Below are 17,445 nucleotides of genomic sequence, written 5' to 3'. Positions count from 1 at the left end.
GCAACAGAGACCCCGGTTATATACACTGACAAACATAAACCCTGATTAAAATAAGCACATAAGCACACAGATAAATCCTGCGTGTGTTAAATAAACACAGGCAGATAAACTCCATATAACTCATTAAAACAGAAGGGTAACTCGGGGTGTAACACAACAAAGTCAGAAAAAACAAACTTGAAAAGAGAATATATAAACACGCTCGAACGTAGACACAATTTTAAAGGTTGGCCGAAAAAACTTAGAAGACAAATACACAACATGCTTTGAAGCTGAAACAACATTGATCCGAGTCTGAAGCAAAGTGAAAGCAGTTTGAAAATATCGACAGCCGCCTTAATCTACTCTCCATCTACAGTTTACCAAACTGTGATCATAATAAAGTTGAAGCAACTTCTCTCTTAGTGAATAAAGTCCTTGTTTAGGGTTAAACGTCAACAGACGTCTACATCAGATGCGGGATGTAGCAGACAATGGCAATCAAAGCTAATTAAGCATTGTCTGATTATAATGAGCGGTTAGTGGACAGGTTAACAGCACAATCAACCCCGTCACAAAACGCCTCAGTCAACTCGCAGAGGTAAAACCCGCTCGGAATGATAAACTCAAGGTCAAAGATGACGGCTGAGCAATTAGAAAGTTCACATGCAGACAGCTAAAACAGTGAAAGGACATTCATTAGTCATTATCGAACTTACTCAGAAATATGTTCCACTTTTTACTACGGAATTATATGTTTTAGCAAATAGTACTCTTGGTTTCAGCCGAAAGATGTTGATAAATACTGTAAATACTCTGTTTTTTTACACTGCTACTATAAACCACTTCGGATTATGTAAACAACACTGGTCCAACGCTGATCCAGAAGTATTCCCTGATTTAGTTTTTAACACTACACAAACATTTGAACAAAAAACCAACAGAAAATGTATAATGGAATGCTAGACAAATATATTCAAGATATAATTACATATGTGTGATTCAAATAGTAATAAAATAAATAAAATCTCAAACAGGATGTATTTGTGGACCAGTATTTACATATTGAGAAGTGGTCTATATACAGTGCAGCAGCGCGAGAAATCATTTCTTGATATTGAGAACAAATGTGATGCAAAACAATACAAAACAATCAAGCATCATATCTTTCATTGGGTTATTATTGAAAGTACATTTTCTTTCAATTCAATTAAAATGTGCAGTAACCCCATATTTTACCATGTGCATTAACGTGTAAAGGGAAAAGTTTACTTTTCATCATTTACTTTACTTTTCCCACCCTCATGTCATTAGATACCTGTAAAACTTACTTTCTTCTGCAGAACACAAAAGAAGATATTTGAAAGAATGTTGTTAACCAGACAACACTGGACCCCATTGACTTCCATTGCATGGACACAAAACCACTGAGACATTTTTCGAAATATCTTCCTCTGTGTTTCACATGTTTCAAACGACATGAGGGTGAATAAATGCTGACAGATTTTTTTTTTGGGGGGGGTAAACTGTCCCTTTCAGAAAGCATCACACCGTCTGGCAGGTTTGTGATAGAGTACATTTGGAGCACGAATAGGAAGTCACTTACAGATAAATGTAAATATCTATATTCAAGTGAGACACATCGGGCGAAGCTCGGAGGACCCCAGTAAGCAACTCCATTAACGTCCAGCAAACATCGACGACTAGCAGATCCTTCAGAGAGAGAGCAGAAGAAAAGAGATCATTATCAACGTTGCGCACAGGCAATAACATCACCTCAAGGTTTGACAGACATCGACTCGCTGATGCTCAGACGCTTTTATAAAAGACTTCAGCGGGATGGGGCATGATGATGATGCGTCTGTGGATAATGTCTGTTTTGAGTATGCAATTTTACACCACTATACACTCTCAATTTTGCTTACAGTTACTGTCACTTGCATCATTAGGTCATAGACGTTAAGAGTTGACCGTGGCTTTACCCCTGCATTCATGCTGGGATAACATCATCCCCGAAAACGCTTGTGGAGAATGCAGGCAGACACAGAAATGAAGCTGAAACCGTAGAGACTCTGAAGAAATTCGTTTATGTTTGGGGGTTAGTTTGTTTGCGAGCGCCTGGGCGGGAACATGGAGTTGAAATAGATTAAAGCTCGGCGTTGACCTCATTCAACACTGCTCTGCACTCCCACTTCAAAGACATCATTTATTAAGTCTTTCTGTTTTTATTAGGTAAAAATCACACAGCGCCTTGGGTGTCTTTCTTCACTAGTTGCTGAGAATTATTGCACAGTGCACTCCGAGGACATAAATATCACCCGAATGCTCTCATATTGGGCAGGAAAATGTAGAAATTCCAGTGCAGTGCTTTGTGTGTGACATCAAAAGTGGGATGTAAATGGAGGGTTTTGACAATATGACATTTAATGTCCGAAGAATGAGGAGCGTTTCGGCCAATATAATGTATACTCAGTAGCAACGTGTGACATTTCATATTTGGCTTCAACAAAAACGGCATCTTGATTAGTTCTTTTGATATCATCGCACTCTTATATTAACTCTCAGCAGAGGCACATATCGGGCCGTAAACATCCTCATTAAGTTTCCTCTCATACACCACTAATTCATCCCGATGGGTTTAAAAACCGAATGCTGTTTAATTGTGTGTAAACCAACTTATTTTGAGTGAGATCGTGGGCCTGTTGTGTGATGTTGGTTTTGGAGAATGAGTGATGCCGTCTCTGATGGAGTTTTATAATGTGGTTTAACCGATCATAAAATCTGCTAATAAAGTTGTTGTCACAGTGAGAGCACAAAACAAATGGATTAGATTGTATTATATATGGTAATGTTTGGCTGTAGTCTAAACAATATTACGTTTTGCTTTTATGGGATGTAGGCAAAGCTGTAACTCTGAAGCTAATCAAGCTAAGATCATTAACTTCTCCTGAGCGCTATTAATTTACTACTAATTTGTAATTTAGATGAAGATTTTATCCAAAGCAACATAAAGAATCTTTTTAAGGGATGGCCCGCCTGGAATTATTTGTGCTTTAGGCCTACTTTATGCAATGGTGAAAGAGTGGATCACAGTTTACTGAACCTGCAAATTTGGTTATCAACCCAGACCAGTAACCACTATGCCACCCTATATTTTTATTATTAGTAGAAATATTTTGGCTTTGTTTAGTTATGCATGTTAGACATGTGTCACTAGCGCCACCAAATAATAAAAATAATGAAGGCAGCTTTACAAACATCTCACTGTGTCGTTTTAACATTGTTTGCTTACATGTTCTAGTGCTAGCATCTAACAATTACGAAATGTACTTGCATCTCAGTTTAAAAAAAAGAAATGTTTTGAGAGGGATCAATTGTGCACAGACTGCTATTCTGAATATATGTAATTGACACCGCATCGCAAGCAATACACGGGTATAAAAGATTAACTCACCAGTGGCATTTGAAGGACATTTGTTATATATTGTCTCTCCAGCTGAGGCTCTCTTCCATGTTGTGGATTCTAGGTACTCATCTTTACAGATTTCATGAGGCGCTGCACACAAAATGTAATGTTTGTGGTCATTAATACAAGTCTGTTAGTTTTCGAGGCATCTACAGGAGAGGTTTTCAAACATTTTCATGCCAAGGACACAAAAATATGATAGACCTTTTGCGATGGACCCCTTTTCTAAAATACATATCCCCTTTGTATAAAGAAGCATTTAAACTGTTAGGCAAATAGTACAGTAAGTGTGATATAAAGACAACATGTTGTTTGTAGAAATGGAACTGTAATAATCCTCAGTAGAATTTGACAACGTTTGTTGTCTTGATCTTTAAAATCTAATTTAGGGCCCCCTGGGGGTCCCCGGACCCCAGTTTGAGAACCCCTGACAATATGGAGTATGTTAGTGTACTCCTAAAGCTGATACAATTAACCTTATTAAAATAACCTAACAGTCCTTTTTGTTTCGTCATCTTGCCCAACACAGGTTTTGTCCAAGTAAAGGCTTGCTTGACGAAACTAAACTAACTAAAAACCTGTTGGCTAGCTAAAAAACATGTATGAGTCCATTAAAATGTCCTACTCTCTACTTTCATACTTTCAAAATCAACATCGCAGAAAAGAAAACTGCATTTATTCATGAGGCGGTTTTGTGGGCTCTTTAAAATTAGGATGCAAAAACGTTTAAAGTCACCAAAAGCAAACTCTGTGAAGTGTCTTTCCAAAACTCCTTACAGAACAGAGAACAACCCAGCGGTTAAAAACAGAATCCCTTCTGGGCAAAAAGTTGAGAACAAGACAGAAAGAGAACCTTTCCCTTTTCATCAAAACACGATACACCCGGACAAAAAAGCAATCGGACCGTTTTTGTCTTCGAGTTACTGGCGCCATCAAAGACCTAAGCCCGATACAAGCTTTACGGCAACGTCTGACATTTATTTAATCTACAACTCCCAAAGCTGCAGTCAACGGTGTGCTTATTAAAATCTGCTGTTTGCTGCTCTGCCTGACGTGCTGACAAATCACACACAGCAGCACTTTGAACAATTCCCTTCAGTCAAGAGTGACCGGTTGAGAAAGAGAAAAAGGAAAAATGAATGCAACGGAGCAAAGAGTGTTAAATAAGGAAAGAAAGGGTAAGACAAACTGGAGAGCGAGTGTGAAAGAGAGAATCACTACAAGACGGCTGAATTATTGGGGAGATGAGGGAGTCTGAGGAAAACCTGTGAATGTTACAAAGAAGTAAGGGATGTGTTGTTAAAATGGGCTGAAAGAGACAGCTGTCTATCATCTATTTATTAAAGATTGAATCCCTACTAATAAAATCGAAGCTAGCTTAGCCGTTTGGCCAAAAGTAAAAACTAGCAACACTTAGAGGAGACCAGTTAGAACCAGTTTTAGACGAGAACTTTAACATAAAACGTCATATAAATGGCTGGTTATTTTAGCATCAAAGACAAGCACGGAGACGCACCTGGGCACTTCTTGTCATTGCAGGCACGCACTTCTTCTCCGGAGCCATCGCAAGGGTATCCTTGGATTCCTGTGCCCTCGCACATCCTGAACCGCCGCTGCAAACCCGAATCGCAGGTTTTGGAGCAAAGACTCCAGTGATTCCAAGTTCCCCAGTTACCTCCACCTGAGTGAAGAGAGGAATAAAAGAACTAGAGGTGTCACGTTTAATCTAAACCACCCTGGTAGAACATTTTGAACCAGCTAAGACCAGTAAACCATTTTAGGCTAGTACGGCGGTACCCATTCACTTCTATTGTATGGACACAAACCCAATGCAAGTCAATAGGTATCACCGTTGTCTGGTTACCAGCATTCTTTTGAAATATTCTGTTGTGCTCTGCAGAAGAAACAAAGTCATACAGGTTTGAAATGACAAGAGTAAAAAATATTTTTTTAGGTGAACTCTCCCTTTAAGTTGCGGTACCATAATGCACCTGCTTGAAGCTAATATGCTCTTATTAATTATTATCAGGGGTCCTAACTGGCATATGCTAACACAGCATTATATCAGTGAATCAAGTTAAGCGGGGCAGCTCAAACCCTCCGTGGTTTTGTACCGTAGACAATTTAGAACATTAACGGCTATTAATTACACCATGACAGGAAACAAATTGCTGCTGAGTACATTATCTGTCAGTTTAACATTGTGAGCCCAGCACCGTATGCGCGTGTCTTACCTCCACAAGATGGGTTGGTGCACTCACGGGTTTCCGCATGCGGTCCTTTGCACTCTGCCCAGCCGTGTACCGACACACTGCATCGCCGCTGTCTCTGTTGAGTTGCGGAACCACAGGTAGCAGAGCACAGAGACCAGGCCGCCCAGTCCAACCACTGCCCCTCTACTGTAAACACACCCACAGAGAGAAGAAAATATACTTGTTTAGGTGAGAAAAAAAAAAAGAGTACGGTGGAGAAGGTTGGAGGGAAAAGAGGAAGTGAAACAGGAAACAATAGTTCAAGGTAGAAACGTATCTACATTACACAGAGAAAGGTGTATAGAGGTATATTTTAACAGTTATATTGTTAAACACAATACTATATGGGTAACAAAGCTGAAAATTGAATGTGAATAATGTGTCATTATTTGGAAGTTCAGACGTTCGCTTTAATGACAGCATTCATTTTTGTGAATTTTGTGCAAAACGTCACGGTCCATGTTATCCCTGCATGATTTAGGAACGTTCTCGTGTGCATCAGTGAAAGTTTTTTTTAGCTTAAGCATTGAATAAACTTCAGGCGACAAAACGTATCATTGCTGTCATTTTCGAAACCTAGTATCTCCACATTTTTAGTTCTGTTTAGTCATAAATCATTATTATAAGTCACCCTTTATGTTTGTCACTGGATTTTGCAAATAACTAACCAGTAAAAAGTTCTAAAAGTGTTTGTCAACTTTGACAGTACAGTATTTAATCATTTAAAAACAGTGTTATTTTGTTTCCAAAAAACAGCAAATTTGGACATAGGAGGTTTCAGAAAGACAGCAACTATTTTTTTATTTTTTGGTCTGATGAAAAAAACATGCATTCCAAATATTGTGTGGTTACTTTCAACCCATGGTTGGGTCATAAACAAACTCAACAGTTGGCAATATGTAACCCAACAAAGGGTAATTAAACCGCATGGGTAAATTTATATCCTAACAGTTTCTTTGTGACTCAATCATCAATTGAAAATAACCTTCAATTATTTTTAGAGTGTTTGCATGTACGGATATACTGCAAATGTTGAAAATGGTTTTAAAGATCGCATGCTTCAATGCACGTTCAATAAATTACAATGCCTGCTGAAATTTGACCTCCACAATAAATGTGGGCTTTATAATTCCATCAATACTGTGCAGTATAATAAGTTTCAAATAAGACTAGTTAAATAAAAAGATTTTAATTAAAGAGAGATGCAGTACTGCAGTACAAAGGATTAAACGGACTTGCCCCTTCCTATTTAGCTGAGCTCCTCCGGGTATACAAGCCACCGAGGTCTCGAAGGTCCTCAGATTTAGGAATACTATGCATTCCAAAGACTAAATACAAGTGAAGAGGGATCAGGCCTTTGCAGTGGCAGTGCCCAAGAAATGGAATAGCCTACCACGCCATACAACACATGTTCCTACCCAAACATCCTTTAAGAGTTGTCTGAAGATGTATCTACTCTGTACACCCTCTGTGAATGTAGAGGGTTGAGATTGTGTGTCTTTTTATTTTAATGTGATATTTTTTATGTTGTGTGGATTTCTCTCAAATTTTATTGTGTAGTGTTTAGTACAGCACCTTGGTAAAACATTCTGTTTTTTAAGAGTGCTGACTAGACTAGACTAGACTAAACTACTCCATATGTTACAAAAAGGCTTGATAGCATTAGTTTCATTTGTGAGGAATTTGACTTTGATAACAATTATCATAGTTAGATGTTTATTGTTTTTTGTTTTATTTTTTGTAGAAATTAGTTAAATGAGCTGCAACCTTTCTGATGTTTTCCGACAGTCAACGACAACATAAATAAAAACAAATCTGAGATCCTTTACATAATGAATGACCTGTATTTGAAACCAGGGATCAATAGTCAGCGACCATCGATTCTTGTTTTCAAGTTCTTTGTGAATAAATAACACATACAGCATGCCACTTACAAATCCCATCAAAAGCACATGTCACCTTTACAAAGTCCATCACTCATGAATTTATTTATGAATTATCACTAAAACAGAGTTTCTGAAGTGTACATGAGTCTTTAAATATTCCATGATCCTTTGTGAAACATTAGATGACATCCATGCCTCAGTGGGCACATATTCAGTGTGTTCTACAGTTGGAATAATGCTTAAACATCATCCATCAAATGATGTCATGAATCTTATGGCTCCATGTTTATATAATGAATGCGTTCTAGAACGCATCTATTTCACAGTAGGGGAGATGTTTCTTCTTTTGGCTTTTTGTGGCAATCTCAGGAACTGTGCGAATTAACCTCTTTGACACTTCTCTTATTTAAATGGGCGAGGAGGCTATCAATGCATATTTTATTCAAACATATCTCGATATGATTGATGGTTTGAACTGAGATCAAATTATCTCTCAATCTAATGGATTCTAGGGAAGACGGAACACATGATAAAATATAACGCCTGTGTCACCTTTGTTAGGCAAAGTAGACATTTTTCAGGAGGAAAATGTCCCTAAAAGTTTATATGAAGGAATAATCCTTTAAGCGGTAAAAGTCTATAAATTTACTTGAGAAAGGATTGTAGTCTGTTCCTCACACACGGCTAGTGTATAACTTCAGAATATACTCTGAATATATTTCGTGCAAATAAATCTTGGATTTGTACAGAGTTGATTGTGACATGCAATGCAGAAAATAAAAAAAGCATTACATATTTATAATTGTATTTTGTGGCAAAAGTAACTGTAACATGCTGACTTCAAACAACACAGGAGGGTCTGTTGGTCTTAATGTTGGTATCCAAACAAAGTCAGATGCAGCCGCAGTCTCGGACTTCAATTTTGGAGGTCTCTATTTGAAATCAACAGCATGATAAATATTTATCATATTCTAAAGCCTCACAAACTCAAACTAGAGAGATACGTCCCGTCTGTCTGCGCGTTCATGAGAGCATTAGATACATCATCGCTCACAAAATCAGCAGCCAATGAGGGGGAAGATTCCTGCATATGGTGGTTGCCAAGAGATGGCAGCTGCATCCGAAACCCAACAAACACAGCTGAATGTTTATGTGATCTCGCTGTGAACTCATAAAAAAGTAAAACAGGAAAATGGGATGCATAAATGCAACTTCATAATAAAGGTAATAATGCTGACATCTGCAAAAGCAAAGCAAATGGACATATATAATAAAAAAGAGACGAACCGAGTGTTGGCATATGAGCTTTGCTTAAACTTCAAAACAAAATCACCAGAAACAGAATGTGGTTTTATTAGGAAAACAATGCAAACGAATATTTAAATTCAAGCACTTCATGCACTTAAAGGGGCGGTTCATCCACCCGTTAAGGGTTAAAGGCTTTTAGAGATTTTAGGAAATCAAATTAAATAAATGCGGGCTTTCACACCCAGGGGCATTATTAACCCTGGGTAAATCATCTATTTTTCAAAGCCTGCTGTTTTTAATCACTCTTCTTTTCAATAAATAGCAGCTCTTTACTCTTGAAACATTAGGCCTCTATCTCTCTTACTATTATATTCTTACCCTCCTAACTTAATCTGTCTTTTAAAAACTCTATTTCTCTTATCTTTGTGAACAAGCCGTCACAAAAATTAGTCTAAATTCATTTCTTCGACAACCCAATAGAGTGCCATCTTAAAAACATCTGAGACGTGACGGCAAAGCATCCTGCAAGAAAAAGATTAAAAAACACAAATCTTAAATGAAACAAAATTTTAATGAGGGCACTTGGCATATGCTACAGTAAAATAAAACTACTATCCCTTTTCAAAGTCATGCACCGTCTTTAACCACATAAGCAAGCATTAATGGATAGAAGTAACTTACCATAATGCTCTCTTGACTACACTTGGAGTGAAATTGAAACAAGGATTCGCTTACACTTTGATAACAGAGATGCAAACCATCGCTGTAATCATACACTTAAAAAGACCAGAAGTAATTTTGTGGTAAACACGGAGATGTGTACAAGACATCTGTTTAGATCCCCACCAGCCTTTACTGTACACCGAGAGAGGATATATTCGGTTGGCTCATAAAATCCGGGTTAAATGATATGAGCAGATTGTATGTCAATGTACATCCATGGAAGCGATTTGAATATGAAGAGGATAAGATGGTTTCACACGTGGGTGACTCTCGGTAGGTGAGGACAGGTGGAAGATCTCTCTCTGACAGGCTGTAATCACTGTCCGTCAAAATCCGGTCGGCCGGACTGGCCCAGCTGTTCATTTGTGCCCCCTCAAATAAAACACAATCACTGTGATTGGCTGTCACCCTTAACCCTTCAACTGTCAAACTAATGGAGGTTTTCAACTCAAGGCTGCAACAACTGTTCAGACTGAAACCGAATTGAAACGTTACGGACAAATGATTTATTGCTCATCACAGTGAGGTAATAACTAATCTGGGAGATAGGTCCTGCTCGCTGAGACCAGAGCGCCGCTGCGGATAAACAACAAACAGCCAGCAGGTGCTGACACTTTATTTACATTTCGTTTTTTACCGTCCATTTTTTTGTGTAACTTTTTCATATAATGAAAGTGAATGGACCATAACAAAAATAGTTTTATTTTATAACAGCCTGAATAAAGTACGAGTCAAAATAAACTTTTTTCTTATCGTTTACTCTTTTTGCTTGCCTGGAAGACACTCCAACTTATCCAAAACGACCATTTATGTAAATAATGTAAATAAAAAATATATTTCATGTGGAATTTGCGGGAAATGTTGTCTCCAGTTCACAGAATTAAACAAAGATGATAATTTTTCTTACACACATACCTGTAAATAGTTACTTCAGAAAAATAGTTTTGGAATGATCTCTTCATTTTATTCAAACAACATTCCTTCAAACATCTTTTGCCAAGGCAGCACGCCAGATCTGAGTACTACTTTAGCTAACAATTCACAATGCATGGCTGCAGAAAGTGAATGTAGACAGCACAGAGTTCAAGTGCTTTCAGACAGAAGTAAGGGGGTGAGAACTGACGTGACTCAGAGGCAGACTGGGGTAAAGCTGGAGGCAATAAAGACGGCTCAGAGACAGCATTGGGAAAGGTCAGAGACGAGAGGACACGTGAATAGAGGGAGAAGACAGGAAACGTGGACAAAGGATAAAAATAGTAAAATCATGCAGAAGACAGAACACAATGTTATTTTAATATTTTTTCTTTTTACTAAAGAAGTCATCAAACTTAAGTGACTAGTACTCTATTTATTTATGTAAACCTGGCTTTGAGCATTTTGCTTATTGTTGTTTCCAAAGACAAACTGTCTAATGGTTCTTTATTTGTGAATCACTGTGGATAAAACAGTCTGATATATAACAAAAACGAGTTGTGTTCTGTAACTGGATCTGGGATGGGTCCTGCATATAACAATATTAACGTTTATTGTATTTTACAATTCTGTATAATAACCGAAAGTGATGAACTGAAGATGATAGATGGTTTTTGCTAATTTCTGGATCATTTGGAAAGATCCAGATTTTATGTACAAACTAAAGTGTTTAGTGAGGTATTTTTGAAAAAGACCCAGTGCGAGAGAAGCATTGAGGTGCAGAAGAGTGAGAGTATATTGACAGATGTGAAAATGAAGTATAAGTACTAACCAGGGCATACAGCTATATTGCAGAGTTTGCTTTGCACCCCAGGCCCTCCACAGCCCTTGCTTCCATGCTGGGGTACCATACAGATCCTGCTCCGGGTCCGAGAGCCACGGCCACACGTGACTGAGCACAGGCTCCATGAAGACCACTCCTCCCACAGCCCATGCACTGTAAACAAAACCACCAGCGGGGATGAGGGAAGATGAGGGAAGGCGGGCTGAGGATCCTTGAGAACAACCCACTGGCGAGACAAAACCCTGCCCCCAAAGGCAAAACTGGGAATGGATCGACCAAGAGAACAGCTTTTGAGAAGCCAATTCATTTTATTGTGAAACCTTCAGATCCAGGGTTGAGGGCAGAAAAGGAAATGAAAATGAGATTGCATGTGCAACATGAATGAGCCGTCACTTATCCTGTAGCAAGGAGCACCAAAGTCCAAAAGATCAAGGCACGAGTAGTGCAAGAGTAGATGAAATGCACCGTTTGATCATGAAACACGCCCAATTGATCGTGCTTCTGTGGAGAGAGTTTCAATGAGTTTGTGACCCTGAAGGAATCTTTGACTATCAATAAAGACGCTATGTTAAAGCATTACATTGCTTTTGATGAAGAGTGCCTTAGAAAATATGAAATAGAAATAAGTATTCTCAAGATATATTCTTAAACTCTTTTCAATAGTTGTCCTATAGGGATTTCAGATTTGACTATCAAGGCTGTTCAGAGTTCGACTGTGGGTTTGATGAGATGGGCTTGGATGAGAATGACCATTTAAAGGGATAGTTTACCAAAAATGAAAACGCTGTAATTTCTTGCCATTTCAAATCTCTGTAAATTTCTTTCTTCCGCAGAACATTAAAAGACATTTTGAAGAATATTGGTGACCAAACAACCGCGGTACCCCTTCACATCTACTGTATGGACACAAAACCAATGCAAGTCATTGGGTACCACTTTGGTTCGATAACCAACATTCTTCAAAGTATTTTATTTTGTGTTCTGCAGAAGAAAGAAAGCTACAGATGTTTGAAATGACAAAGGGGTGTGTGAATAATGACAGGATTAACATTTTTGGGTGAACTATCCCTAAGAGTATCAACAGTTTTACCAATGACAAAACAGCTAGACCAGCCACAAATCATCTTACTATCTTACTATGCCTGCAGGTGAGCTTAAACTGTGCCAACAAAATGCAAAAGTTGGGGTAAAGTAGTATATATATATATATATATATATATATATATATATAAAATATTTACTACTTCAGCTGTGTTTGTTGGGTTTCGGATGCAGCTGCCATCTCTTGGCAACCACCATATGCAGGAATCTTCCCCCTCATTGGCTGCTGATTTTGTGAGCGATGATGATCTAATGCTCTCATGAACGCGCAGACAGACGGGACGTATTTCTCTAGTTTATTGAGTTTGTGAGGCTTTAGAATATGATAAATATTTATCATGCTGTTGATTTCAAATAGAGATCTCCAAAATTGAAGACCAAGACTGCGGCTGCATCTGACTTTGTTTGGATACCAACATTAATATATATATATATTTTTTTTTTTCTTACCAATAAACCGATTGTTAAGCATCATTTACAAATCTTTGAAAATAGAAAAAAATGGCAGAATTCCTTAATAACAGTAACTATAATCATGAAGAGAGAATTAACCAATATAAAAAGTAACTGTAACCATAGAAACGCAACCCACCAAAGAGCTCAAGAGCAACCTTTATTCCAATGAAGCATTAAATACTTAAAATACTGTATATTTAATATTGTTATTTTGTATATTTTATAGGTTTTATATGTTATAGGTAGTATACAGTTTCACTTTTTTTTCTAAATCGTTAGAAAAACAGGAAAAAATATTCACAAAATCACCAGACTCTGTGTAGCCAAAGAAAGGAACAGGAAAGAGGGTTCATAGATTCAGGGCTGATGTGAATACATTACAAGGCAAGATACAGGCGGAATGATCAAGAGAAAAGGGACAGAAGGGCGAGAGAGCTTGAAAGAGGTGATCTTGGTGAAGACAGAAAGAAAAACATGCTGACAGTGGATGGAAGTTGAGTGAATTGGCCAAGATTTGATGTAAGAGCCGAGAGAAGGAATAAGTAAAAGAGACAGAAAAGGAGATTTGGAGAGGTTTTTAAAAGGGAGAGATTGTATGGCCCCATCAGTGTCGAGCAGGGGTGTACTGTGAATTATGCATGCTGATAAATAATTAATAGTGCTCTGTAGTGCAAAGCTCAAATGAGCCATGGCTCAACTGCACGGAGCACAGAGAATAAAAAAGCTCACATGAAGAAAGAATGAGAGAGAGAGGGTGTGAGATAGAGGAACAGATATACAGTCCTTGTTGAACGATCGACTCGAGATATAACCAGCAAGTGCAATTTTACTGTAAGTGGTCTTTATTTATAAGATATAGCCGTGGAGAGAATTAAGATACCATTCCAAATTATCCTTTAATCATCAATTTCTAGATGTACCATTCCAGTTTAGTGTCTGTTGAATTTCAACAAAATCAAACCTCAGGAGTGACAAAGACATTCAACAGCAATGTAAAAAAGACTGACAGCATGACAAGACACGTGGAAACTGGGAGGTTATCACATACAAAATTAATAGTTGTAACTTTTCCTAAATACATGAACAAATATTGCAGTTGTATTGCTTAAAAGTGGATATGAACTTGTTTTCTTTGCAGTATGTGAGGTCTGAGCATCTTTTCTGTTTCTCCGGTTTCAATTACTGCAAATGAATGCAAATAGAAACAATATTTTGATTTGAATTTTTGGGAGGAATGTTGTTAGTACTTCACCGAATGAAACAAAAAGGATAGTTTAACCTAATACCTATAATAGTGAATTCAGAAAAACAGAAAATTATTTTGAAATGATTTGAATTTTTTTTTATTCCACGTCTAAAACAACAATTTTGAAATATGACAAATTGTATTAGTGTTATTTTATTACAACATTACAATCCACGAGTCAATGTCATATCAGAAAAGTCTTCCCGAGATTGGTGTTAATAAGTTGCGAGCTGTAAAAGGCAAAACGTGAAGCAGGAAAGCAGTACTGATTTTATGTGGCATGGGGAGAGGCTGAATGCTAGACTGATGTGCCCAGAGTGCTCATTGCTTCTCTATGGGTCACATTATGTACTGCAATATCTTTCAAATCACTGTCTGCGCCACCTCATGCAGAGATTCGGAGTCTGTCTATCTGCTCCCCACAGGGGGTACTGATTCCTCCTATGGAGAAGGAAGTGAGAGAGAGAAAAAGAGAGAAAGTAAAAAATGACCGTCAGACCACATAGCCATAAAAAAGCCAAACAAGTAAGTAGTTTGAAAGGGAGTCGAGACGGAGAGAAATAAATAAACAGGCACGCTTTCCCCTCAGAGCACAAAAACCCATCTGTGAGCTGCAGGTATTGAACAACGCTGTGTGTTATTCGCATATTTAAATATTACTTTGACTGGGGTTGTTGTTCGCCATAAGTCAAGTGGTCACCGTTTAAACGCTGTGACAAATCCTTAAATCTCAAGCTCGGACGCTTCACTGGATTTAAACGGCAAAAAAACGAATGCAGAGCACCTCCTGTTGGTTAATAGCTGCAATTGCCCCTTTTGCACTAAGATTAATTCGGCAGATGTTGCACAGTGCCCAACAGGTGTTTCAGTAGACTGAGCACCAAGAACAGGTGCAACGGGAGATACGTGTGGCATGCTGGAAATAATAGGTGTTAAGATACTTAACATGCAGGTCAATAAATTGGCAAATAAAGATGAATACATCGTCAGGCAAAGCTAAGCTAAACTACAGTAAGTGAACAACAAGGGAAGGCTTGTTGAACTAGAGCCAATTCACATCATCACAAACATCATTATCCATGTGTCCGTGAAGTATTTCATTCAAATGAGAAAGAGAGAGTGAAGAGGCAAATCACAAATCTGTGCGAAATAAATGTGCAACAATTGAATGAATTAATCCGCAAAAAGTTACTTCTCCCATTAGAATCTACTGTAGTCATCATGAGTCATTTTACATCTGAGATAATTGCATCAGATTTCATTCATCAATAGACCCGTACGCTTTGAATAGTGTTTCTTCATTAAAGTGGAGCAGATTGAGTTTGGGCGAGAACTGCTCTGCTCTGGTGTCCCGGCACAATGAGACATACAAGCGCTAGTCGCATCCTCAAAAGCATTGAAAGGAGATGACGGAATTTCTTACAACTATCATGAAAAGATTAAATTTGATTTCAAGCTTCATAGGGAGGAAGGTTTTAGCAATGCAGATAAGTTGCAATTCTGCAACGGAAACCTTTTAACTGATCGCTCAAAGAAAACCATGTTCTTTAATGTTTGTTATAGGGGAGACCGGGGCTAGTTTTGATTTTTTTTTATCTCAGTTTTTATGGTCCTAATTTGTAACTCAGCATTTATGAGAACAGAATGCTCAACATTCAACATTAAAGTATTTTGCTCTAGTCATAATGAGAACACAATAAAACTTAATCAACTAAAGTTTTAACTATGTAATGAAACTGTATTTTAAAAGACAAGGTAAACCACTCCTCAAGATGAGGACATTCTGCATAAGTTTTGAGTGAAAACTAGTACATTTGAGGTTACGGTGGTTTTACCACGAATAAAAACAATTACATTTATCCCGTACAACCAACTTGCCGGAACATTATTAAATAAACCAAATGGATCACATAGGACACATTACTGAAATTATTATTAAATACAACCCCTCCTTATGAAATCCCTCCGAGTGGAAATATTACATTGTGCATTTATGGTAAATAAAAATAAAAGATTTTGATATCGCAATGAAACTGGTGAAACAAAACAAGAAAATCTGAAATATTTTTGTATTTTATTTTTAGTTAAACTAAGAAACATTTTCTGAAGGGAATTTATCATTTAAAAGGTACATTTTGTACCAATCGAGATTGTGTGTTTAAATAATTCCATCTATCTTTAACAACTAGCCTCCATTTCACAGATGTGTCTAGAATTTATCAAAATCAAACGCATAGTAAAGCGTACCGTGCACTTAAAAGTTTATTACGGTTTATTCACTGACGCTGAAAACGCTTTAAATTTACATTAAAACAGCTTTTGATGGTCTTTGTCCACAACTGAGATGGAAATCTAGATTGGGATCAACTAATGAGCAGACAGAGAACAATTTGAAACAACACTACAGCCTGTCTTGCTGTTTTTAAAAGACCCTCTATCATTCGAAAGCTTTGCCTGATCAATTTTGAATAATAACTCTCCTCCAAACTAAATAAACCTGACTGTAATTGCTTTAGCAAATCAATTAGGTTTCTTTGAATCGGAGCCAAAACAGAGAAACGTGGGACTTCCAGTGAATGCTAACTCAAGATACGCTAGCTCAGATGAAACTCAAAGACACTGTGTCCCTTTTCCATGTTAAACACTTTCTGGCATGTAAAAAGTAAACTTTGAACACGCACACACGCAAAAACACACGCACAACTTCGCTCCAGTAGCTACTTTGTGTAGCTATAGACGAGAGTTACATTGTCTTTTTCTGCCAATTTCTTATCCCCTGCAGTAAATATTGCTTGCCTGTTTATATTGTTAGAATAAATAGTATAAAACGTTCAAAGAAACTCAAGCTCAGACGTCTTGCATTCTCATTCTGGCTGTCTAGTTTTCTTTTATCGATGCGCAGTTCTTTTAAATCAGGTTTTCTGTCTTCAGCATTGAAAATCTATGAGCTTCGAAAGCCTGTGTGTCTGAATGTAACATCAGTCATTCATATAAGCTTCATTGATCGCTGCTCACAATCAATCCCAAGCAAGCAGATGTTTCCAGCAGAAATCCTTCACTTTTATTCTCTTTATTCTTGTCTGCTCGGCTGAGATCATCTACTGCTGTCCTTAAACCGTGTTCTAAAGCGCTGATCCACACAACGGGAAACGTAGAAAAACACAGACAAGTAGTGCTGAACATGGCAACCATCTCATCAAAGCCCAGACGCCGAATATCAGCACTGTGACTGAATGCACAATGAGAATTTGCTATTGAAATGCTACATGGAAATAATTAGCACACGGAAGAACTTAGAATGCAAATGATGCTTCTGAAACAAAGGCTGATGT

At 37.7% G+C, this 17,445-nt stretch overlaps 1 protein-coding gene across 1 annotated transcript in view; it reads right to left on the bottom strand.

Moving 5' to 3' along the window:
- The window catches only part of LOC306910494 (adhesion G protein-coupled receptor B2-like), a gene marked incomplete at its 5' end in the record, with an annotated part of 104,953 nt that extends 93,518 nt beyond the window's left edge, over positions 1-11,435 (bottom strand). Inside the window, 5 exons of the mRNA XM_079485071.1 lie at positions 1,586-1,692; positions 3,434-3,535; positions 4,962-5,126; positions 5,680-5,844; positions 11,375-11,435. Of these exons, the coding sequence (XP_079341197.1) occupies positions 1,586-1,692; positions 3,434-3,535; positions 4,962-5,126; positions 5,680-5,844; positions 11,375-11,435 (600 nt within the window). The remainder of the gene's footprint in view (positions 1-1,585; positions 1,693-3,433; positions 3,536-4,961; positions 5,127-5,679; positions 5,845-11,374) is intronic.
- Positions 11,436-17,445: the final 6,010 nt, after the last annotated feature.

The sequence above is a fragment of the Barbatula barbatula genome (assembly GCF_947034865.1).
Source record: "Barbatula barbatula genome assembly, chromosome: 21".
Classification (NCBI taxonomy): Eukaryota; Metazoa; Chordata; class Actinopteri; order Cypriniformes; family Nemacheilidae; genus Barbatula; species Barbatula barbatula.
This window is presented reverse-complemented; position numbering and strand designations above follow the sequence as displayed.